We start from the raw sequence: 21,168 nt of genomic DNA, 5'->3' as shown, positions 1-21,168 counted from the left end.
CGCCGCGCTCCACATAGAGCCGGCCCCGCCGCCGCTCCCGGCCCCGTCCCGCCCGGTGCTCGGTGTCCGGTGCTCAATGCGCGGTGCCCGGTGCGGTGATCAATGCCCGGTGCGGTGATCAACGCCTGGTGCCCGATTCTCGGTGTCCGGTGCTCAGTGTCCGGTTTGGTGCTCGGTGCCCGGTGCTCAGTGCCCGGTTTGGTGCTCAATGCCTGCTGCCCGGCCTGGTGCTCGGTGCCCGGTGCCGTTCCGGTGCTCCCCCCGGTGCCCATCCCTTTCCACCCCCGCCTTCCCTCGTCCCCCGGGGCTGCTCCAAGCCCCGTCCAACCCGGCCTGGAGCACCTCCAGGAATGGGGCAGCCACGGCAGCTCTGGGAAATCCATTCCCACCCTCCAAGGGAGGAATTTCCTCCCAATCTCCCGTCTAAACCCAATCTCCTGAGATTTGAACCCATTTCTCCATGTCGTGCCTCTCTTGTCGCACTTGCGGGCGGCGGGGCCGGTAACGGGCAACGGGACCAACAACGGGCGGTGGAGCGGGGAACGGGACCCGGAACAGCGCCCGGGGCCGGGAACAGCGCCCGGGGAACAGCGGGGTCGGCGAGAACGGCGGGAGCGGGACCAGGAGGAGGCGGTGGCGGGCGCGGCGGGACGGGCGGGCGGTACAACGGGGCCGGGAACCGCGATCGGGGTCGTGAGCAACGATCGGGGGTGACGGTGCGGGAGCGGGAACATCGATCGGGACCGGTAAAACCGGGCGGGAGCGGGAACAGCCACCGGCACCGGCAGCACCGGGCGGGAGCGGCGCAGGCGGCAGTGCGGGAGCGGCACCGCCAGGGGGCGGCAGCGGCGGCGGCGGGAGCGGCGGTGCGGGAACGGGAGGGCACCAAAGGGGGCGGTGGGGCTGTAACAGCGACCGGGGCCGGTGCGAGCGGCGGGGACAGCGACCGGGAGCGGGGACAGCGGGGACAGCGGGAGCGGGGACAGCAGGAGCGGGCACAGCGACCGGAGGCGGCGGCGGGCGCGGCAGTGGCGGCGCGGGGCCGGCAGGGGGCGGCAGTGGCGGGCGGAGGCGGCGGCGCGGCCCGGCCCGCTCAAGATGGCGGTGCGGAAGAAGGACGGCGGCCCCAACGTCAAGTACTACGAGGCCTCGGACACCGTCAGCCAGTTCGACAACGTGCGGCTGTGGCTCGGCAAGAACTACAAGAAGGTAAGTCCGCGGAATCGCGGCGCCGCCGCCCGCCCGCCGCCGCCACGCCGGGCCCGGCCTGTCACGGCGCCGCCGCCGCCGCCATCGCGGCCCCCCCTCCCCTCAGCGGCCGCGGCGGCCGCGCTGAGCCCCCGGCCCCGCAGTACATCCAGGCCGAGCCCCCCACCAACAAATCGCTGTCGAGCCTGGTGGTGCAGCTGCTGCAGTTCCAGGAGGAGGTGTTCGGCAAGCACGTCAGCAACGCGCCCCTCACCAAGCTGCCGGTGAGAGCCGCGGGGGGACGCGGGGACACCGCGGGCGGGACCCCTCGGGGCGGGCGGGGGACACGCGGGGACGTGGGGGCGAGGATCAGAGCGGGGGAGTGGGGACGGAACCTCGTGGATCCGGGGAAGAGCCCAAAGAACGGGGGACAAAGCCCAGGTTGAGGAGAGCGCCCCAAAGATGTGGGGAGAGCACCCCAAAGATGTGGGGACAGCAGCCCACAGAGCTGGGGACATGGCAGGGACAAGGCTCAGAGCTGGGGACATGGTCCTGGTGGACAGGGACAAGGTTCTGAGCAGGAATGGTGTCCTCAAAGGGACCAGGATGGACCCTCATGGAGCCGGGGTGAGCTGGGGAAGAGCCACGAAGAATGGGGGACAAAGCCCCGATTGAGGAGAGCGCCCCAAAGATTTGGGGACAGCAGCCCACAGAGCTGGGGACATGGCCCTGACGGACAGGGACAAGGCTCTGAGCTGGAGACACGGCCCTGATGAGCAGGGACAGGACCCTGAGCAGGGACAATGCCCTGAAGGCCTGGGGACAGCACCCCAGTACCCAGGGACAGAGCCCCAGTGACCCACAGGCAGCACCCCAAAAACCCAGGGACAAAGCTCAGTGGGAACGAGTCCCCAGAGCCCCCAAAAAAGGCCCCAAAGGAGAGTGGGGACAGCACCCCAATACCCAGGGACAGCGTCTGAGCGCTCAGGGACAGAGCCCCAGCACTTGGGGACAGCACCCAGGGACGCGGTCACAGTGTGGTGGGGACCAGCCCTGAATGGGGACAGCATCCCAAAAATGCAGGAGCAGCACCCCAAAGCTTGGGGCAGAGCCCCAGTGCAAAGGGGACAAGGACAGTGATGACCAGGGACAAGGTCCTGAGCGGGGACAGTGCCCCAGAGACAGGGGGACAGTGTCCCCAATGTCCCCAAAGAGCTGGGGGCAAAGCTGTGAACAGGGACAGCACCCCAATACCTGGGGACAGCCCTGGGGACACCACCCTGAGCAGGGACAGCTCCCAAAGCCTCCGGGACGTGGCCCTGGTGACACCGTTCAGCATTCAGGTGGCTTTGGGGCCAGCAGCTGACCATGGACAGCAGCCAGTGACACTGCCCTGGTCAGGGACATGGCCTGGAGTGCTGGGGACAGTGCTGGGGGCCCTGGGACACTGTCCTGCTGGGAACTGTCCCCAAGGAGCAGGAGACAGTGTCCCCACACAGGGACGGGGACAGAATCCCAAGGAGCAGGGGACACTGGCCCAGGGACACCAGGACATCCCCAGAGGATCTGGGGACAGTGTCCCCACCCAGGGACAGAATCCCAAGGGGACACTGCCCCAAGGGACCAGGGGATGTCACCCTAGGGAGGGGATGGCACTCTGCGAGAGGGTGACATCCAGACATGGGGATGTCACCCAGACATGGGGATGTCACCCCATGAGGGGATGGCACTTAGGCAAGGGGATGTCACCTAGGCATGGGGGTGGCACCCCAAAAAGGAAATGGCAGCCTAACAAGGGGATGGCACCCGGACAAAGGGATGTCACTCAGACATGGGAAAGTCACCTAAACATGGGGATGGCACCCCAATAAGGGGATGGCACCCTGTGAGGGCATGTCACCCCAACAAGGGATGTCACCCAGACATAGGGATGTCACCCAGACATAGGGATGTCGCCCAGACAAGGAGATGTCACCCAGACATGGGGGTGGCACCCCAAAAAGGAAATGGCGACCTAACAAGGGGATGTCGCCCAGACAAGGAATGTCACCCAGACAAGGAGATGTCACCCAGACAAGGGGGTGGCACCCCGAGGAGGAGCTGTCCCCCCATCAGGACGCTGTCCCCTGACCCCTGTCCCCTTGCAGATCAAATGCTTCCTGGATTTCAAGGCGGGGGGAGCCCTGTGCCACATCCTGGCAGCCGCCTATAAATTCAAGAGCGACCAAGGATGGTGAGCACGACCCACCTGCACCCATCGGGGTCCTGGGGGGTCCCTGGGGTGGGGGGACAGGGTGGGGGTCCCTTCCAGGGGTGGGGGTCCCCTCCTTGGGGGTGGTTGTGGGGCTGTCACCTCCAGAGCAAACCAGCGCTGGGACATGTCCCCCCTTTGTCACTGTGGACCCTGATGGGGTCCAGACACTTGTCCCACTCCCCCTCCCCTCCCCAAATTCCCCAAATTCGGGGGTGCTGACGAGGAGACCTGAGCTGTGGCTTTCATGAGAGTCGCTCTTTTCTTCCAATAAGGAGGCGTTTCGATTTCCAGAATCCCTCGCGCATGGACCGCAACGTGGAGATGTTCATGACCATCGAGAAATCCCTGGTGCAGGTGAGAGCCCGAGACCCCCGCCCTCCCCCCAGGACCCCCCTCCCCGTGTCCCTCCCACTCCTCAGTTCACAGCTTTGCTCTCAACTTCCCTCCCCAGAACAACTGCCTGGCTCGGCCCAACATCTTCCTGCACCAGGAGATCGAGCCCAAGCTGCTGGGGAAGCTCAAGGACATCGTCAAGAGGCACCAGGTGGGTGGCAGTGCCAGGCCGGGGGGCACGGGGGGGGGCACGGGGAGGGGTCTCGTGCCAATGTTTAACCCTGGGCTCGTCCCCTGCGTGTCACAGGGCACCGTGACCGAGGACAAGAGCAACGCGTCGCACATCGTGTGCCCCGTGCCCGGGAACCTGGAGGAGGGTGGGTGCAGGAGAGGGGTTTGGGGGGTCACGGGGGGCTCCAGGGGTGCAGGAGGGGTTTTGGGGGACCACGGGGGGCTCCAGGGGGTAACAGAGGACTCCAGGGGTGCAGGAGAGGGGTTTGGGGGGGGTCACAGGGGGCTCCAGGGCTGCAGGAGGGCAGTTTTGGGGGGTCTTGGGGGGGTCCCAGGGTGCAAGAGGGGGATTTGGGGGGGTCACGGGGCTCCAGGGGCTCACAGGGGTCACAGGGGTGCAGGAGGGAGGTTTTGGGGGTCACACGGGTGCAAGAGGGGGTTTTGAGGGTCACAGGGGTGCAGGAGGGGGTTTTGGGGCTCCAGGGGTGCAGGAGGGCAGTTTTGGGGGTCACAGGGGTGCAGGAGGGAGGTTTTGGGGGGCACAGGGGTGCAGGAGGGGTTTTGGGGGTCACACGGGTGCAGGAGGGGTTTTGAGGGTCACAGGGGTGCAGGAGGGGGTTTTGGGGCTCCAGGGGTGCAGGAGGGCGGTTTTGGGGGTCACAGGGGTGCAGGAGGGAGGTTTTGGGGGGCACAGGGGTGCAGGAGGGCGGTTTTGGGGGTCACACGGGTGCAGGAGGGGTTTTGGGGGGCACAGGGGTGCAGGAGGGGTTTTGGGGGGCACAGAGGGCTGCAGGCTCCCCAGCAGCCCTGCTCAGCCCAGCCCTGTCCGTCTGTCCCGCAGAGGAGTGGGTCCGGCCCGTCATGAAGCGCGACAAGCAGGTGCTGCTGCACTGGGGCTACTACCCCGACAGGTGAGGGGGGGATGAAGATTTCGGGGACCCCCCGTGTCCCCCCCCCTCCCCAAATCTAACCCTGTGTCCCCCGGCCCAGCTATGACACCTGGATCCCAGCCAGCGAGATCGAGGCGTCCGTGGAGGATCCCCCGACACCGGAGAAGCCCCGGAAGGTACCGGGGGGACCCCCAGGTTTGGGGGGCACCTGGAGCCCCCCTTCTTTCCCTGACCCAGCCACTCCCCTGCCCCGCAGGTCCACGCCAAGTGGATCCTGGACACGGACACCTTCAACGAGTGGATGAACGAGGAGGATTACGAGGTGACGGACGAGAAGAGCCCTGTGACCCGCAGGAAGAAGATCTCGGCCAAGACGCTGACAGACGAGGTCAGAGGCAGCTCAGAGCCCCTCGGGGAGGGGTCCCGGGGGTCTCGCCGTGCTCAGCTGGACCCCCACGGTGCCCCACAGGTGAACAGCCCCGACTCGGACCGGCGCGACAAGAAGGGGGGGAACTACAAGAAGAGGAAGCGCTCGGCCTCTCCCTCGCCCACCCCCGAGGCCAAGAAGAAGAACGCGAAGAAGGGGTGAGCTGGGGGGGTTCGGGGGGGCTGGGGGTGGCTCTGGGGTCAGTGGTGATGGGGGTCTCTCCCTTGGCAGACCCTCCACCCCCTATAACAAATCCAAGCGTGGGCACCGCGAGGAGGAGCAGGAGGACCTGACCAAGGACATGGACGAGCCCTCACCTGTCCCCAACGTGGAGGAGGTGACCCTGCCCAAGACAGGTGAGTGTGGGGGGCAGCAGCCACCCCCCCTGGGGTCCCCGGGGTGCTCAGTGGCACTTTCCCCCCACAGTCAACACCAAGAAGGACTCGGAGTCAGCACCAGTCAAGGGGGGCACCATGACAGACCTGGGTGAGTGTGAGGGGCCACAGCAGAGCCCCGGCAGGGACCCCCGGCCTGGCAGTGCCCAAAGCCACCCCTGTCCTCCCTTCCAGATGAGCAGGAAGATGAGAGCATGGAGACAGCTGGCAAGGTGAGCCCGGGCAGGGTGGTGGTGATGATCACCTGCTTCTCTCTCATTCCTTGTCCCTCTTTTTCGGGTACAAAAATGCTCTTTTCTGCCCTTCCCCTCACCGCTGGGGGGGCCCTTTGCCTCATCCTGGTGTGGGTGAGGATGATGAAGGGCACTCAGGGGGGTCCCTTTGCCTCATCCTGGTGTGGGTGAGGATGATGAAGGGCACTCAGGGGGGTCCCTTTGCCTCATCCTGGTGTGGGTGAGGATGATGAAGGGCGCTCAGGGGGGTCCCTTTGCCCACGGGGTGCTGCTCTGTGGGGACAGGACGAGGAGGAGAACGGCGCCGGCAGCAAAGGGGAGCAGGCCAAGAACCCCGACCTGCACGAGGACAACGTGACAGAGCAGACCCACCACATCATCATCCCCAGCTACGCCGCCTGGTTCGACTACAACAGGTACAGCCAGCCCTGCTGAGGCCTCCCGAGCCGCCCTTCATCACCTGAGGATGAGGAGGCTGCTCCCAGAGCCCTCCCCGAGCCTCTCCTCCCGCAGCGTCCACGCCATCGAGCGCCGCGCCCTGCCCGAGTTCTTCAACGGCAAAAACAAATCCAAGACCCCCGAAATGTGAGGCCAAACCCCCTCTCCGTGCCCGCCCACACCCGCCCGGGGCCGTGCCCGGTGCTGAGCCCCCCGTGCCCCCCACAGATACTTGGCATACCGGAATTTCATGATCGACACGTACCGGCTGAACCCGCAGGAGTACCTGACCTCCACGGCCTGCCGGAGGAACCTGGCCGGGGACGTCTGTGCCATCATGCGGTGGGTCCGGCTGGGGGCTGGGCTGGCACCCCTGGTGCTGCCAGGGGGCTGGAGATCCTGGGGTTGGGGGCTTAGTTTGGCACCCACATGGTGCCAGGGGTCCAGTGCTGGTAGGGCTGAGGGTCAGTGTGGCACCCTGGTGCTGGCAGAGGGTCAGCATGGCACACTGCTGAGTGGTCAGTGTGGCACCCCAGGGTTGGCAGAGGGTCAGCATGGCACACTGCTGAGTGGTCAGTGTGGCACCCTGGTGCTGGCAGAGGGTCAGCGTGGCACACTGCTGAGTTAGTTTTGGCGAGGTCAGCATGGCACACTGCTGAGTGCTCAGTGTGGCACCCTGGTGCTGGCAGAGGGTCAGCATGGCACACTGCTGAGTGGTCAGTGTGGCACCCCAGGGTTGGCAGAGGGTCAGCATGGCACACTGCTGAGTGGTCAGTGTGGCACCCCAGGGTTGGCAGAGGGTCAGCATGGCACACTGCTGAGTGGTCAGTGTGGCACCCCAGGGTTGGCAGAGGGTCAGCGTGGCACACTGCTGAGTGGTCAGTGTGGCACCCTGGAGGTGGCAGGGATCCGGTGCCCGTGGGGCAGGGGGATCATTTTGGCACCATGGGAGTGGCAGGAGTCTGGTGCCAATGGCACTGGGGAGTCCTCACCAAAGGTGGGACAGGGTGGTCAGTTGTCACCCTGGCACTGGTGGCTGTCCAGTGCAGTGTCACAGGGTCGTCAGTGTCACCATGGCACAGGGTGGTCAGCATCACCCTGGCACTGGTGGCTGCCCGGTGCCATGGCACAGGGATGCTCAATGTCACCTGGCGCCGGTGGCTGCCCACTCCCCTGGCACAGGGATGTCACCCTGGCACTGGTGGCTGCCCGGTGCCATGGCACAGGGATGCTCAATGTCACCTGGCGCCGGTGGCTGCCCACTCCCCTGGCACAGGGTGCTCAGCGGGCTCTGCCCCCCGCTCCCCGCAGGGTCCACGCCTTCCTGGAGCAGTGGGGCCTCATCAACTACCAGGTGGACGCCGAGAGCCGGCCCACCCCCATGGGCCCGCCGCCCACCTCGCACTTCCACGTTCTGGCCGACACCCCCTCGGGGCTGGTGCCGCTGCAGCCCAAGACGCCCCAGGTGGGTGCCGGGGGCGGCCGCCCCGCCGAACCGCGACCCCCCCCTGCCGCCCCCCGGTCCCCGCGGGGGCCGGGCGCGGGGTGGGGCGGGGGGTGGGGGATGCACAGCTTCGATCCGTGGTGCCTCAGGGCCGGCAGAGCGACGGCGACGCCAAGACGGGCCGCAAGAGCAAAGAGATGGAGGAGCTGGTGGTCAGCGAGACGGTGAAGGGCAAGCCGGAGCTGGTAGGCGGCTCCTTGGGGGTCCGTGCCCCCCCCGTGCCGCTGTGCCGAGGAAGGCTCCTTCCCTCCTCCTCCTCCTCCTCCTCCTCCTCCCCCTCGCATGCCGCCCTGCCCCCGGGGAGCAGCGCGACGCGGTGGGGACACCGTGATGGGGACAGGCACCGTGATGGGGACACGCACCGTGATGGGGGAATGGGGACACACACACCGCGATGGGGACACACGCGGTGACAAAAAGGCTCCTCCGGGCCACCGGGGAGGAGGGGACACGCCGATGTCGTGCCCCGCGGGCCCGGCCCAGCATTGTCCCCTGTCCCCCATCCCGCAGCAGCCCAGCTCGGCCTCGCAGCAGATGCTGAACTTCCCCGACAAGGGCAAGGAGAAGCCGGCGGACATGCAGAACTTCGGGCTCCGCACAGACATGTACACCAAGAAGAACGTGCCCTCCAAGGTGGGTGGGTGGGCACCCCTGGGTGGGTGGGCACCCCCCGGGCTGGACCCCCGCCCCTCATCCCCCTCGCGTCTCTCCCCCCGCAGAGCAAAGCGGCCGCCAGCGCCACACGGGAGTGGACGGAGCAGGAGACGCTGCTGCTGCTGGAGGTGCGTGGGGACAGCAGGGGACAGCAGGGGACAGGGGACAGCAGGGGATGTGGGGACAGCAGGGGGCAGCAGGGGAGAGCAGGGGATGTGGGACAGGAGGAGATGTGGGGACAGCAGGGGACAGGGGAGAGCAGGGGACATGGGGACCCGAGGGGATTTGGGGACAGGGAATTTAGGGACAGCAGGGGATATGGGGACCTGAGGGGGTGTGGGGACAGGGAAATGGGGATAGGGGATTTAGGGACAGGGGATGTGGGGATGGGATGGAACAGGGGATGTAGGGACAGGGAAATGGGGAGAAGGGATATGGGGACAGAGGATGTGGGGAAATGGGGACAGGGAAGAGAGGATGTGGGTGTGAGGACAGGGGATGTGGGGACAGGGAAATGGGGACAGGAGGTGTGGGGATAGAGGATGTGGGTGTGGGGACAGAGGATATAGGGACGGGATATAGGGACAGGGATATGGGGACAAGGGATGGGACAGGGAAATGGGGACAGGGGATGTAGGGACAGGGATGTAGGGACAGGGATATGGGGACAGGGATATGGGGACAAGGGATGGGACAGGGAAGTAGGGACAGGGGATATAGGGACAGGGATATGGGGACAGGGATATGGGGACAAGGGATGGGACAGGGAAATGGGGACAGGGGATGTAGGGACAGGGATATGGGGACAGGGATATGGGGACAAGGGATGGGACAGGGAAATGGGGACAGGGGATATAGGGACAGGGATATGGGGACAGGGATATGGGGACAAGGGATGGGACAGGGAAATGGGGACAGGGGATGTAGGGACAGGGATATGGGGACAGGGATATGGGGACAAGGGATGGGACAGGGAAATGGGGACAGGGGATATAGGGACAGGGATATGGGGACAGGGGCTATGGGGACAAGGGATGGGACAGGGAAGTAGGGACAGGGGATGTGGGGACGGGTCTGCCTGACCCCCCTGAGCCCTGCCACCCCCCAGGCCCTGGAGATGTACAAGGACGACTGGAACAAGGTGTCGGAGCACGTGGGCAGCCGCACGCAGGACGAGTGCATCCTGCACTTCCTGCGCCTGCCCATCGAGGATCCCTACCTGGAGGACTCGGAGGCCTCCCTGGGCCCCCTGGCCTACCAGCCCATCCCCTTCAGCCAGTCGGGCAACCCCGTGATGAGCACCGTGGCCTTCCTGGCCTCCGTGGTGGATCCGCGCGTGGCCTCGGCCGCCGCCAAGTCCGCTCTGGGTAAGGGAGGCTGGGGGGCTAAGGGGGGATAGGGGGGCTGGGGGCACAGGGGTGTGGGGAGAGGAGAATGGGGATGGGATGTGGGGAGAGGGTGAGTCCTACAGGGAGAGGGGATGGGGATGTGGGGAATGAGTGAATCCTATAGGAAGTGGAATAATGAATCCTGTAGGGAGAGGGGATAAGGACTGTGGGGAGAGGGTGAATCCCATTGGGAGAGGAATAAATCCTACAGGGAGAGGGGACAGGGATGTGGGGAGTGTAGGGAGTCCTATAGGGAGAGGAATTAATCCTATAGAGAGAGGGGACGAGGACTGTGAGGAATGGATGAGTCCTGTAGGAAACAGAATAATGAATCCTGTAGGGAGAGGGGGATAAGGACTGTGGGGAGTGGGTGAGTCCTATAGGGAGAGGAATATTGAATCCTGTAGGGAGAGGGAGAGAGAGGGGACAGGGACTCCTGTGAGGAGTGGGATGAGTCCTATGGGATGAGGAATATGGGGAGAGGGATGAGCCCTATAGGGCTTCCCATAAGGGAGTGGGAAAACTGCGACAGGAAGGGCTGAGTCCTATAGGGAAATGGGGTCAGTCTGATGGGAAGAGGGATGAGGAGCACGGGGAGACCACCAAGTCCTGTGGAGGTGCCTCTGGGGACATGCAACACCTCCCAGGGGGATGGGATGAGCCTTCCAGAACATTCTGTAACCAGCCAGGACCAGCCTGGAGGGGCCAGACCGAGCCCCCCACGGGCTGTTTGGGGCTGGGGGCTCCGGGGGATCCCTCCGGGGGTCCCGCTGAGGAATTGCGCCCGCAGAGGAGTTCTCCAAGATGAAGGAGGAGGTGCCCACGGCGCTGGTGGAGGCGCACGTGCGCAAGGTGGAGGAGGCGGCCAAGGTGACGGGCAAGGCCGACCCCGCCTGCGGGCTGGAGAGCAGCGGCATCGCCGGCACCGCCTCCGAGGAGCCCGAGCGCATCGGTCAGCGGGGCCGGGGGGCTGGGGAGGGGGCTTGGGGCGCTGGGGGGTGGAACAGGGGTCTGAGGCCAGGTTTGTGTCCCCAGAGGAGAGCGGGGCCGAGGAGGCGCGGGCAGAGGCGCAGCCGGCCGAGGAGAAGAAGGAGGCGAAGGTAAAAGGGTCTGGGGGTGTGATGAGGGGGTTTGGGGGGCAAACGGGGCAGGATTTGGGTACCCACGGGGCTGATCCTTCCCCAGGAACCCCGGGATGGCACCGCCGAGGAGGAGCCCAAGGAGAAACCCGGGGAAACCCCCAAGAAGGAGGAGGAGAAGGGGAAGGAGGTGGAGGGCGACAAGGAGCCCGACAAGGGTGACAGCGACAGCACAGGTGAGCGGGGACCCTGCAGGGCTGGGGGGCACACCGAGCCCCCTGTGGCACTGCCGACACAGCCCCACCTGGCCGCAGGAGAGCCCGAGAAGGACAAGGAGGTGAAGGAAGGGCCGGATGAGGCGCCCAAGGAGCCCTCGGAGCCCGAGGGCGAGCGCAAGGCCAAGGTGGAGCGCGACATCGGCGAGGGGAACCTGTCCACGGCCGCCGCCGCCGCCGCCCTGGCTGCTGCCGCCGTCAAAGCCAAGGTGAGGCCGGGACTGCAGCGGGGGCTGGGGGGGCTGCAGGGATGGGGGGAGGGGACAGGGATGTGGGGAGAGGGGATGGGGATGTGGGGAGAGGGGATGGGGATGGGGGGATGGGGATTTGGGGGTGGGGATGTGGGAGAGGGGACAGGGATGTGGGGAGAGGGATGGGGATGTGGGGATGGGGATTTGGGGGTGGGGATGTGGGAGAGGGGATAGGGGTGTGGGGATAGGGGTGTGGGGATGGGGACAGGGATGTAGGGAGAGGGGTGTGGGGAGGGGACAGGGATGTGGGGATGGGGTTGTGGGGAGGGGATAGGGATGTGGGGATGGGGGTGTGGGGATGGGGACAGGGATGTGGGGAGAGGGGATGGGGATGTGGGGATGTGGGAGAGGGGACAGGGATGTGGGGAGAGGGATGGGGATTTGGGGATGGGGATTTGGGAGAGGGGACAGGGACTGTTGGGAGAGGGGACAGAGATATGGGGATGTGGGGAGAGGGGATGGGAATGTGGGGAGAAGGGACTATGAGGAGAGGGTGAGTCCTATAGGAACAGGAATGAATCCTATAGGGAGAGGCGACAGGGACAGTGGGGAGTGGGTGAGTCCTATGGGGAGAGGAATGAATCCTGAAGGGAGAAGGGAGAGGGCACAGGGATGTGGGGACCTCTGACCCGTCCCCGTTGTCCCCCGGCAGCACCTGGCGGCCGTGGAGGAGCGCAAGATCAAGTCCCTGGTGGCGCTCCTGGTGGAGACGCAGATGAAGAAGCTGGAGATCAAACTGAGGCACTTCGAGGAGCTGGAGACCATCATGGACCGCGAGCGCGAGGCCGTGAGTGCCCCCCAAAAAACGCCAATCGCTTGTTTTTCAAATTTGCAAAGTTTAATAGTAATAAAATGGTTATAAATATAGTTTATAAATATAGATAAAAAATATATATTTATATATATTTATAAATACAATAGATAAAAATATAGTTTATAGGTTATTATAATAGTAATAAAATTACTATTAAAATAATTGTATTGTATACTATTATAATAATTGTAAATATATATATAAATATATATATTTATAAATATATATAAATAGTTTATAGTTTATTATAATAGTAAAACAGAGTCAAAATAATTTGGACAGTTTGAAGTAGAACAATATGAGACAATAGAAACAAAGAGTTACAGACTCTATGCATATATATTATGTATATATTATATATATTATATATATAGTATTCAAATTTTATATATCTAATATTTGAATATTAATATAATATTCAAATTCTAACACAACACATATTCAAAATTCATATATATTTATTTATATAATAAATATTATATACATTATATATAATATTCAACTTTCATATATGTTATATATATTCAAGTTTTAGATGTATATTTGAATATTACTATAATATTCAAATTCTAACACAACACATATTCAAAATTCATATATATTTATTTATATAATAAATATTATATATATTATATATAATATTCAACTTTCATATATGTTATATGTATTCAAGTTTTATATATATAATATTTGAATATAATATTCAAATTCTGACACAACACATATAATATTCATTTTAATATTTGCGAAAAGCCAGTCATAAAATCCATGCATTTTTCACCCCTCTTTTTTTCACCCTGCCTGCCTGACCCCTCCTCATTTTTTTTTTTTTTTCCCCCCCCCCGTCCCCTCCCAGCTGGAATACCAGCGGCAGCAGCTCCTGGCCGACCGCCAGGCGTTCCACATGGAGCAGCTCAAGTACGCGGAGATGCGGGCGCGGCAGCAGCACTTCCAGCACCTGCAGCAGCAGCAGCAGCAGCGCAGCCGCGCCGCTACCCGCGAGCCCAGCCCTGCGCCGCCGCCGCCCCTGGCCCCCCGCCGCGCACCGCTGGCGGCCGCCGCGGCCCCAACATCCAGGCCGGAGCGGGCCCCTGCCCGGGGCGGCCCCGCCGCGCGCCGCCGGTGCCCCCGGAGCCGCCCGGCTACGCACGGTGGGTGCGGGGTGGGGGGGGGGGGCTGGGAGCGATGGGGAGGGGGTGGCAGGGGGGGTTTCCGAGGGGGGTTTGGGGGTGGGGGTCTCACTGGTGCTGAGGGTTTGGGGGTGGGGGTCTCACGGTGCTCTCCCCACATTGAGTGGTGCCCGATTAAGGGCAGGGGTCTCACTCTCCCCTCTCCCCTCTCCCTGCAGCCCCAGCTCCAGGGGGTGGCTGATTAAGGGCAGGGGTCTCACAGCCCTCTCCCCATAAGCCCGGGGGTCTCACATTGCTCTCCCCATAAGCCCGGGGGTCTCACTCTTGCTCTCCCCCATAAGCCCGGGGGTCTCACTGCGCTCTCCCTAAGCCCGGGGGTCTCACTGCGCTCTCCCCACAAGCCCGGGGGTCTCACGGCGCTCTCCCCTAAGCCCGGGGGTCTCACGGCGCTCTCCCCATAAGCCCGGGGGTCTCACTGCGCTCTCCCCTAAGCCCGGGGGTCTCACATTGCTCTCCCCACGAGCCCGGGGGTCTCACAGCCCTCTCCCCATGAGCCCGGGGGTCTCACAGCCCTCTCCCCTAAGCCCAGGGGTCTCACTGTGCTCTCCCCACAAGCCCGGGGGTCTCACATTGCTCTCCCCATAAGCCCGGGGGTCTCACTCTTGCTCTCCCCATAAGCCCGGGGGTCTCACTGCGCTCTCCCCACAAGCCCGGGGGTCTCACTGCGCTCTCCCCTAAGCCCGGGGCTCACATTGCTCTCCCATGAGCGGGGTCTCACTGCGCTCTCCCCTAAGCCCGGGGGTCTCACATTGCTCTCCCCATAAGCCCGGGGGTCTCACTGCGCTCTCCCCTAAGCCCGGGGGTCTCACATTGCTCTCCCCATGAGCCCGGGGGTCTCACTGCGCTCTCCCCTAAGCCCGGGGGTCTCACATTGCTCTCCCCACAAGCCCGGGGGTCTCACTGCGCTCTCCCCTAAGCCCGGGGGTCTCACATTGCTCTCCCCATGAGCCCGGGGGTCTCACAGCCCTCTCCCCACAAGCCCGGGGGTCTCACTGCGCTCTCCCCACGAGCCCGGGGGTCTCACTGCGCTCTCCCCACGAGCCCGGGGGTCTCACTCTTGCTCTCCCCACGAGCCCGGGGGTCTCACATTGCTCTCCCCACGAGCCCGGGGGTCTCACGGCACTCTCCCCACGAGCCCGGGGGTCTCACTGCGCTCTCCCCTAAGCCCGGGGGTCTCACTGCGCCTCCCCCACGAGCCCGGGGGTCTCACTGCGCTCTCCCCGCAGCCCCGGTGGTGCCGTTCCCCGGGCAGCAGCCGCCGCCGCCTCCGCCCTCTCAGCTCCTGCCGGGGACCCTGCCCGGCGGCGCCGGCAGCAGCGGCAGCAGCAGCGCCCACCCGTCCGTGCCCGGTAATTGCCCCTCGGCCGTGCCCCCCGTGCCTCCCCCAGCATGGCTAACCCCCCCCCTCCGCTGGGCGACCCCTTCCCCGCTAACCCGCTGCATGGGGGGGCCCTGGCCGGCAGCATGGGGAGGGGGCTGCCCCCCAACTCCCACCCCCATCATCATCATCATCATCATCACCACCCCGGCGCCGCGCTGGGCTCGGGGGGCTCGGGGGGCTCGGCCGCCGAGCACAGCCCCGCCATCGTGGCCGCCGTGCAGGGAAGCCTCCTTCCCAACGCCGGCCTCGTCGCAGGTGAGAAACTCGGGGGAATTTCGGGGGATTTGGGGGAAATTTTGAGCAAAATTTTGGGGAATTTTTGGGACGTTTTGGGCGTGGAGGGAGGGCAAAGGGGGCGGCGCTGCTCTGTGCTCTTTGCTCTGTGCCCCCCGCCCCTCTCTGTGTGTTGACGCCCCCTCCCCTCTTTGTGTTCTCTCCCCGCAGACCAAGGTCCCCCCCTGCAGCCGGAGCCCATCTCGGTGCCCACCCCCAGCTCGGTGCCCACCCCCGTGCCCCCCACCCAGTGAGACCCCCAGCCCGGAGGACGCTGCCGCAGCCCCCTCCCCGCCCCCGCTCCTCCAAGGACCCTCCCCGAGCCCTCCTCCTCCTCCTCCTCCTCCTCCTCCTCCTCCCCTTCCTCCAGCTTTGGGATTTTTTTATGATTGTCCCGGATTTTATTTAAGTGTTGGTCTCCCGGGGGGGCCCCGCTCCCCCCGGTTATTTATGAGACAGCTCCGATCCCACCTGGCACATGGGCATTTCCCCCCCTCCTCCAAAAATCCCCTCCTCCTCTTCCTCCTCCTCCTCCTCCTCATCCCTTTTTTGGTTCTGTTTTGGTTTTGTTTTTGGGTTTTTTTTTTCTGTTTGTTTCTTTTTTTAAAAAACCAATAAAAAGAAAAATTCCAAGTCCCCGGGGCGGGAAGAAGAGGCCTGGTGGTGGCTGGGTCTGTCTGAAAGTGGGGAGGGGGACACACGGACACGAGGGGAGGGGGCACCACGACCACTCGGAGCCTTGATCTGATTTATTTGATGCTGTGCAGCAATAATTTAGCCGGTGGGGCTGAGGGGAAGGGGCTCGGGGGTGACACAGAAATGAGGGAAAAGGCACAAAATCAAGTGAGGAGGGGGCAGATAATGAGATAATGGAGAGGAGGGGGTGTATAAAATAATGGGGAGGGGTCTTCATCCGCTCAGCACCATCCGGACCAGCTCTGTGGAGAGAAGAGAAAGGGGAGGGGATGTGAGGAGGGGTCTGCCGAGCCCCCCAACCCCAAATCCCGCAGAGAGGCAGGAAAACCAAAAGTCAAAAACGGCTCAAGAGCTCAGGGAGGACCCAGCAGCCCCAAAGGCGGGGGGGGGCTCCTGCAGCCCCCTCCCCAAAACCAGCCCTGGCACGCAGGGGGGGCTCCATGCAGAGTTGGCATGCGGGGGCGGGGGGGAGGACCAGGCAGCCTTTTTTTTTTTTATTTACTTTTTTGGATAATATTAAAAAAAAAGACACCAGGGCGCAGCAGGAGGAAAGGAAAAAAAAATGAGAAAAAAAAAGGAAGGAAAATGAAAAAATAATCGGAGGAGGGGGCTCGGGGGGAGGCGTTACCCCTGCGAGGCGTCACCCTGACAAGATGTGTCTCACAAAGGCTGGGGGGAAGGAACAGACGTGATGGTCAGGGAGGGCGTGGGGACGTGGGGGACCCCGCCACCCACCCGGGACCCCCCCCAGGGACCCCCCCGGGACCCCCCGGCCTCACCCTCGTAGTTGATGCAGCCGTTGCTGTCCTCGTGGCCGGCCACCAGCTGCTCCACCTCCTCCTCGGTCATCTTCTCACCTGGGGGACACCTGGGTCACCTTTGGGGGGGGGGGCACTCTGGGGGTCCCCAGGGATGGATGGGGAGTGCTGGGCTTGGGGGGGGGGGCTTTGAAACCTCAGGCTGGGGCCACCAGGACCCCCCCGGCAGCACCTTTGGGACCCTCAGGGCACCCGAAACCCCCCAGGAGCACCCCTGAGGTACCTCCAGGACCCTCAGGGTACCCAGAGCACCCCTTGGCTGCACCTTTGGGACCCTCAGGGTCCCCAGATTCCCCCTGGCAGCACCTTTGGGACCCCCATTGCCCCGGAACCGCCCATTTCAGCACCTCCAGACCCCCCCAACCCCCTGAGACCCCCCCACACCCCCCATTCTGAGGACCCCACACCCAAATCCCCTGTACCCTACACCTCAAGGGCTCCATTCCCCAACCCCCTGAGACCCCCCAGACTCCCCATTTCGAGGTCCTCAACCCCCCCAGGCCCCTCATTTCCAGGACCCCATCCCCCTGAGACCCCCAGACCCCTCATTTCAATGTCCCCAGACCCCCCCAAACCTCCTATTTCGAGGTCCCCAATCCCCTGAGACCCCCAGGACCCCCCACCTCGGGGCCCATAACCACCCCGAGACCCCACACCTTTGGGGGCTCCACCTTTCCCTCACCCCCGCAGACCCCCGAGACCCCTCTTTCCCCAGACCCCCAATTTCGAGGTCCCCACCCCCCTGAGACCCCCCCCCAGGCCCCCATCTGGAGCCCCCCAGGCGCGGGGCTCACCCAGGGTGACGAGCACGTGGCGGATCTCGGCGCCCATGACGGTGCCGTTGCCCTCCTTGTCGAACACCCTGAGCCCCTCCACGTAGTCCTCGAAGCAGCCCTGGTCCTTGTTCTTGGCGATGGTTTGCATCATGGGCAGGAACTGCTCGAAGCTCAGCGTCTTCACGTTCATCTCTGAGGGGCCGCAATGCTGAGGAGGGGGCTTTTCAAGGGGGTTTTGGGGGGGGGGGGCTTTTCAAGGGGGTTTTGGGGGAGAGGAGGCGTGGGGCTGAGGGTTTGGGGTGGGGGTCTCATTGGTGCTTAGGGTTTGGGGTGGGGGGTCTCACTGATCTCTCTGCAGTGCTCAGGGCTGGGGGTTGGTTGGGTGAGGGGGGGTCTCAGTGTTGGGGTCTCACTGGTGCTGAGAATTTGGGGTGGGGGTCTCACTGGTGCTCAGGGTTTGGGGGTTGGTTGGGTGAGGGGGGGGTCTCATTTTTGGGGTCTGTCATTGGTATTGAGGATTTGGGGTGGGGGTCTGTCATGGGTGGGGTGGGGCTGGTGCTTCTGCGTGCTCGGGCTGGGGGTCTCACTGGTGCTGAGGATTTGGGGTGGGGGTCTCATTGGGGGTGCTCTCTGCAGTGCTCAGGGCTGGGGGTCTCACTGGTGTTGAGGGTTTGGGGTGGGGGTCTCATTGGTGCTCTCTGCAGTGCTCAGGGCTGGGGGTCTCACTGGTGTTGAGGGTTGGGGCTGGGGGTCTCATTGGGGGAGCTCTCTGCAGTGCTCAGGGCTGGGGGTTGGTTGGTGGGGGGGGTCTCGTTTTTGGGGTCTGTCACTGGTGCCAAGGATTTGGGGTGGGGGTCTCACTGGTGTTGAGGATTTGGGGGTGGGGGTCTCTTTGGGGGTGCTCTCTGCAGTGCTCAGGGGTGAGGGGGGTCTCAGTGTTGGGGTCTGGGGTCTGTCAGTGCTGGTGCTGAGGGTTTGGGGCAGGGACTCTCATTGGTGCTGAGGATCTGGGGGTCCTGGGGGTCCTGGGGGTGTGGCAAAGGGGGGATCCCCCCTCCCCACTCACCATCGCTTTTGGGGTTCCCCAGCACCTTCATGACCTCGGCGTTGGTCGGGTTCTGCCCCAGCGCCCTCATCACGTCCCCGCACTGGCTGTACAGGATCTTCCCGTCCCCCGTGCGGTCAAAGAGCTGGAACGCCTCCTTGAACTCTGCCGGGAGCGGCCCGGGTCAGGGCCGGGCACCGGGACCCCCGGGAACCCCCCGGGACCCCGGGGAACCCCCGGGTCAGGGCCGGGCACCGGGACCCCGCTGTATCAGGGCTGGGACCACCGGAACCACCCCCGGGTCAGCACGGGACCATCGGGGCACCGGGACCCCCTGTGATAACACCACCGGGACCACCGTGGCACCGGAACCCCCGGTTTGTTCCACCGGGATCCCCGACACACCGGGACCGCCCCCGGCACCAACACCTCGGCGACTCCAGAGCCGCATCCACGGGACCCCGCAACCGGGACCCCTCGGACCCCCGGCTCGGGTTTCGCTCCCCGGTGCGATCCGGTTCCCGGTGCGATCCGGTTCCCGGTAGGATCCGGTTCCCGGTAGGATCCGGTTTCCCGGTAGGATCCGGTTTCCGGTGGAACCCGACCCGGGCCGGGATGCAGGAGGGGCCGCCGCCCTCGGGGGATGCTGCCCGTGCCCGATGGATCCCGGGGCACCGGGAGGAGCCGGGCGGGTCCCGGGGCACCGGGAGCGCTCCGGAATCCGCGGCCCCGCCCCGCAGGAATGCGCGGCCGGCGCGCGCCATGCCCATATAAGGGCAAATTGCGCAGGAGGGGCCCGAACCCCCCCGGTCCCGGTTCTGTCCCGGTTCCCATCCCGGTTCTGTCCTGGTTCCCATCCCGGTTCTGTCCTGGTTCCCATCCGGTTCTGTCCGGTTCCCGTCCCGGTTCTCATCCCGTTTTTCATCCCGGTTCCCGTCCCGGTTCTGTCCCGGTTCCTGTCCGTTTCCCATCCCGTTTCCCATCCCGGTGCCGCACCCCGCCCCGGTACCCCCGGTGCCGCATCCCCCATCCCCCGCTCCGAACGGGGACTTTGCCCCGGGAAAGGCCCCGCCCGAGGCCGCGCAGGAAGCGCCGGGGGCGGCGGCGGCGGGAGCGGCCCGGGGGGGTCCCTCCGCCGTGCCCGGTGCCCGGTGCTCGCTCCCGGTGCCCGGTGCCCGGTGCTCGGTACCCGGTGCCGGTCACTCACCCGCGGTCTGCTCCTCCGAGAAGTCGCACTGCGGGGAGAGCGGCGGTCACCGGCGGCACCGGGATGGGAACCGGGAACCGGCGGCGGCATCGCCCGCGGATGGAACGGCCGCCCGCGCTCGGTGCCCGCTCGGTGCCCGCCCGGTGCTCCCGGGACCTCCCGCGCCCTCCCCGCCCCGGCGCGACCCCCGCCCCGGTGCCCCCGCGCATCCCCCGCGGTTCCCGTTCCCGCTTCCCCTCCCCGTTCCCCTCCCGGTTCCCTCCCGGTTCCCGCTCCCCGTTCCCGCTCCCGGTGCCGTTCCCGGTGCCGGTTCCCGGTGCCCACCATGGCGGCGGCCGCTCCCGTTCGTTCCTGCGCGTTCGGGCGTCACCGCGCGGCTGCGTCACGGCGCTAATGAGGGTGTTAATTATTCATGAGGGGGCGGGGCACGGCGGGAGGGGGCCACGCCCCTTTTCCCGCGGGGAAAAGTTTTGGCTATAGATGGGCACGGAGATGGCAGCGCCACCCCCGAGGGGACATCAGAGGGGACATCACAGAGGGGACACCCATGGGGACATCAGGGGACATCAGGGGGACACCCCCATGGGGGACACCAAATGGGGACACCCCTATGGGGACATCGCAGAGGGGACATCAGAGGGACACCCACGGGGACATCACAGGGACACCCCCATGGGGGACACCAAACGGGGACACCCCTATGGAGGAGACGAGACCCCCACGGGGGACACCTATAGGGGCACCCCAGGGGACACCTCAGGGGGGGTCACTCGGGGTCTGGAACCCACGGGGACACCCCCATGGGGACATCAGACTGGGGACACCTCAGGGGACATCTACAGGGACACCCTCAGTGGGGACATCACACGGCCACGCCCCAGGGAGGTCACCCAGTGTCTGGAACTCACGGGGGACACCCCAGGGACACCCCAGGGACACCCCAGGGACACCCCCAGGGACACCCCCAGGGACACCCCCTCCCATTCTGGGGACACCCCGATCTCCGCTGGGGACACCCCAGCAGGGCCCCAGGCTGGGGACACCGTGGCGGTGACAGAGGGGACACCGAGTCCGTGTCCTCCCTCCTTTATTAGCGCGGGGGTGGGGGGTTGCACGGCGGCGGTGACAGCGCGGTGACAGCGCGGTGACATCCCGGGGACAGCCCGGGGACAGCCCGGGACAGCCCGGTGGCGGCACGGTGGTGGTGGCATCGCGGCAGTGGCCTGGCAGTGGCATCTCGGTGACATCCGGGGACATTTGGGGACATTCCGGTGACATCCTGGTGGTGACATCCAGGGGACATCCCACTGGTGGCATCCCAGTGACATTCGGGGACATCCCAGCGACATCCAGGGACATCCCGGTGATATGCCGGGGACATTTGGGGACATCTCAGCAGTGACATCCCAGAGACATCCCAGTGACATC

General features: G+C 64.4%; 3 protein-coding genes across 5 annotated transcripts; 2 read left to right on the top strand and 1 right to left on the bottom strand.

Moving 5' to 3' along the window:
• The first annotated feature begins 1,049 nt into the window (after positions 1-1,049).
• SMARCC2 (SWI/SNF related, matrix associated, actin dependent regulator of chromatin subfamily c member 2) lies at positions 1,050-13,725 on the top strand. Its single transcript, XM_030966994.1, has 28 exons — positions 1,050-1,209; positions 1,353-1,472; positions 3,336-3,421; positions 3,715-3,796; positions 3,894-3,986; positions 4,083-4,152; positions 4,848-4,917; positions 4,997-5,072; positions 5,153-5,284; positions 5,366-5,481; positions 5,555-5,679; positions 5,750-5,809; positions 5,893-5,930; positions 6,237-6,367; positions 6,465-6,536; positions 6,618-6,731; positions 7,701-7,854; positions 7,983-8,078; positions 8,404-8,526; positions 8,613-8,675; positions 9,656-9,914; positions 10,726-10,887; positions 10,971-11,035; positions 11,121-11,250; positions 11,329-11,498; positions 12,193-12,327; positions 13,211-13,505; positions 13,703-13,725. The coding sequence occupies exons 1-28, from the start codon at positions 1,099-1,101 to the stop codon at positions 13,723-13,725; spliced, it is 3,171 nt and encodes a 1,056-aa protein (XP_030822854.1). The 5' UTR covers positions 1,050-1,098.
• Positions 13,726-14,744: 1,019 nt separating this feature from the next.
• Positions 14,745-15,800, top strand: LOC115914669 (SWI/SNF complex subunit SMARCC2-like). Of its 2 annotated transcripts, none has more exons than XR_004061435.1 (2): positions 14,745-14,893; positions 15,370-15,800. XR_004061435.1 is itself a non-coding variant. In XM_030967305.1 (2 exons), the coding sequence occupies exons 1-2, from the start codon at positions 14,934-14,936 to the stop codon at positions 15,450-15,452; spliced, it is 330 nt and encodes a 109-aa protein (XP_030823165.1). In that variant the 5' UTR covers positions 14,745-14,933; the 3' UTR covers positions 15,453-15,800. The 2 variants fall into 2 exon arrangements, 1 of the variants encoding a protein (XP_030823165.1); XM_030967305.1 differs by having other exon boundaries at positions 14,745-15,180.
• Positions 15,801-15,932: 132 nt separating this feature from the next.
• Positions 15,933-20,164, bottom strand: MYL6 (myosin light chain 6). Of its 2 annotated transcripts, XM_030967303.1 has the most exons (7): positions 20,065-20,164; positions 19,741-19,768; positions 18,555-18,698; positions 17,507-17,680; positions 16,674-16,751; positions 16,523-16,563; positions 15,933-16,136 (listed from the first exon to the last, which is right to left on the bottom strand). In XM_030967303.1, exons 1-6 carry the CDS (start codon positions 20,065-20,067, stop codon positions 16,535-16,537), a joined length of 456 nt encoding a protein of 151 aa, XP_030823163.1. In that variant the 5' UTR covers positions 20,068-20,164; the 3' UTR covers positions 15,933-16,136; positions 16,523-16,534. The 2 variants fall into 2 exon arrangements, with proteins under 2 accessions (XP_030823163.1, XP_030823164.1); XM_030967304.1 differs by lacking the exon at positions 16,523-16,563.
• Between the last annotated feature and the right edge of the window lie 1,004 nt (positions 20,165-21,168).

This window comes from Camarhynchus parvulus, chromosome 29 (genome assembly GCF_901933205.1).
Source record: "Camarhynchus parvulus chromosome 29, STF_HiC, whole genome shotgun sequence".
NCBI lineage: Eukaryota > Metazoa > Chordata > Aves > Passeriformes > Thraupidae > Camarhynchus > Camarhynchus parvulus.
Note: the sequence above shows the minus strand (reverse complement) of the source record. Positions and strands in the feature narration are given on the sequence as shown.

Coding starts and splice junctions, on each gene's coding strand:
- MYL6 (XM_030967303.1), bottom strand. Junction 18,699..19,740: donor CTCGGAGGAGCAGACCGCGG/GTGAGTGACCGG, acceptor CGCTCCCGGCAG/AGTTCAAGGAGGCGTTCCAG. Junction 17,681..18,554: donor GGGGAACCCCAAAAGCGATG/GTGAGTGGGGAG, acceptor GCGGCCCCTCAG/AGATGAACGTGAAGACGCTG.
- LOC115914669 (XM_030967305.1), top strand. CDS start 14,934: ATGGCTAACCCCCCCCCTCCGCTGGGCGACCCCTTCCCCGCTAACCCG. Junction 15,181..15,369: donor CAACGCCGGCCTCGTCGCAG/GTGAGAAACTCG, acceptor CTCTCCCCGCAG/ACCAAGGTCCCCCCCTGCAG.
- SMARCC2 (XM_030966994.1), top strand. CDS start 1,099: ATGGCGGTGCGGAAGAAGGACGGCGGCCCCAACGTCAAGTACTACGAG. Junction 5,680..5,749: donor GGTGACCCTGCCCAAGACAG/GTGAGTGTGGGG, acceptor TTCCCCCCACAG/TCAACACCAAGAAGGACTCG. Junction 5,810..5,892: donor GGGCACCATGACAGACCTGG/GTGAGTGTGAGG, acceptor CCTCCCTTCCAG/ATGAGCAGGAAGATGAGAGC.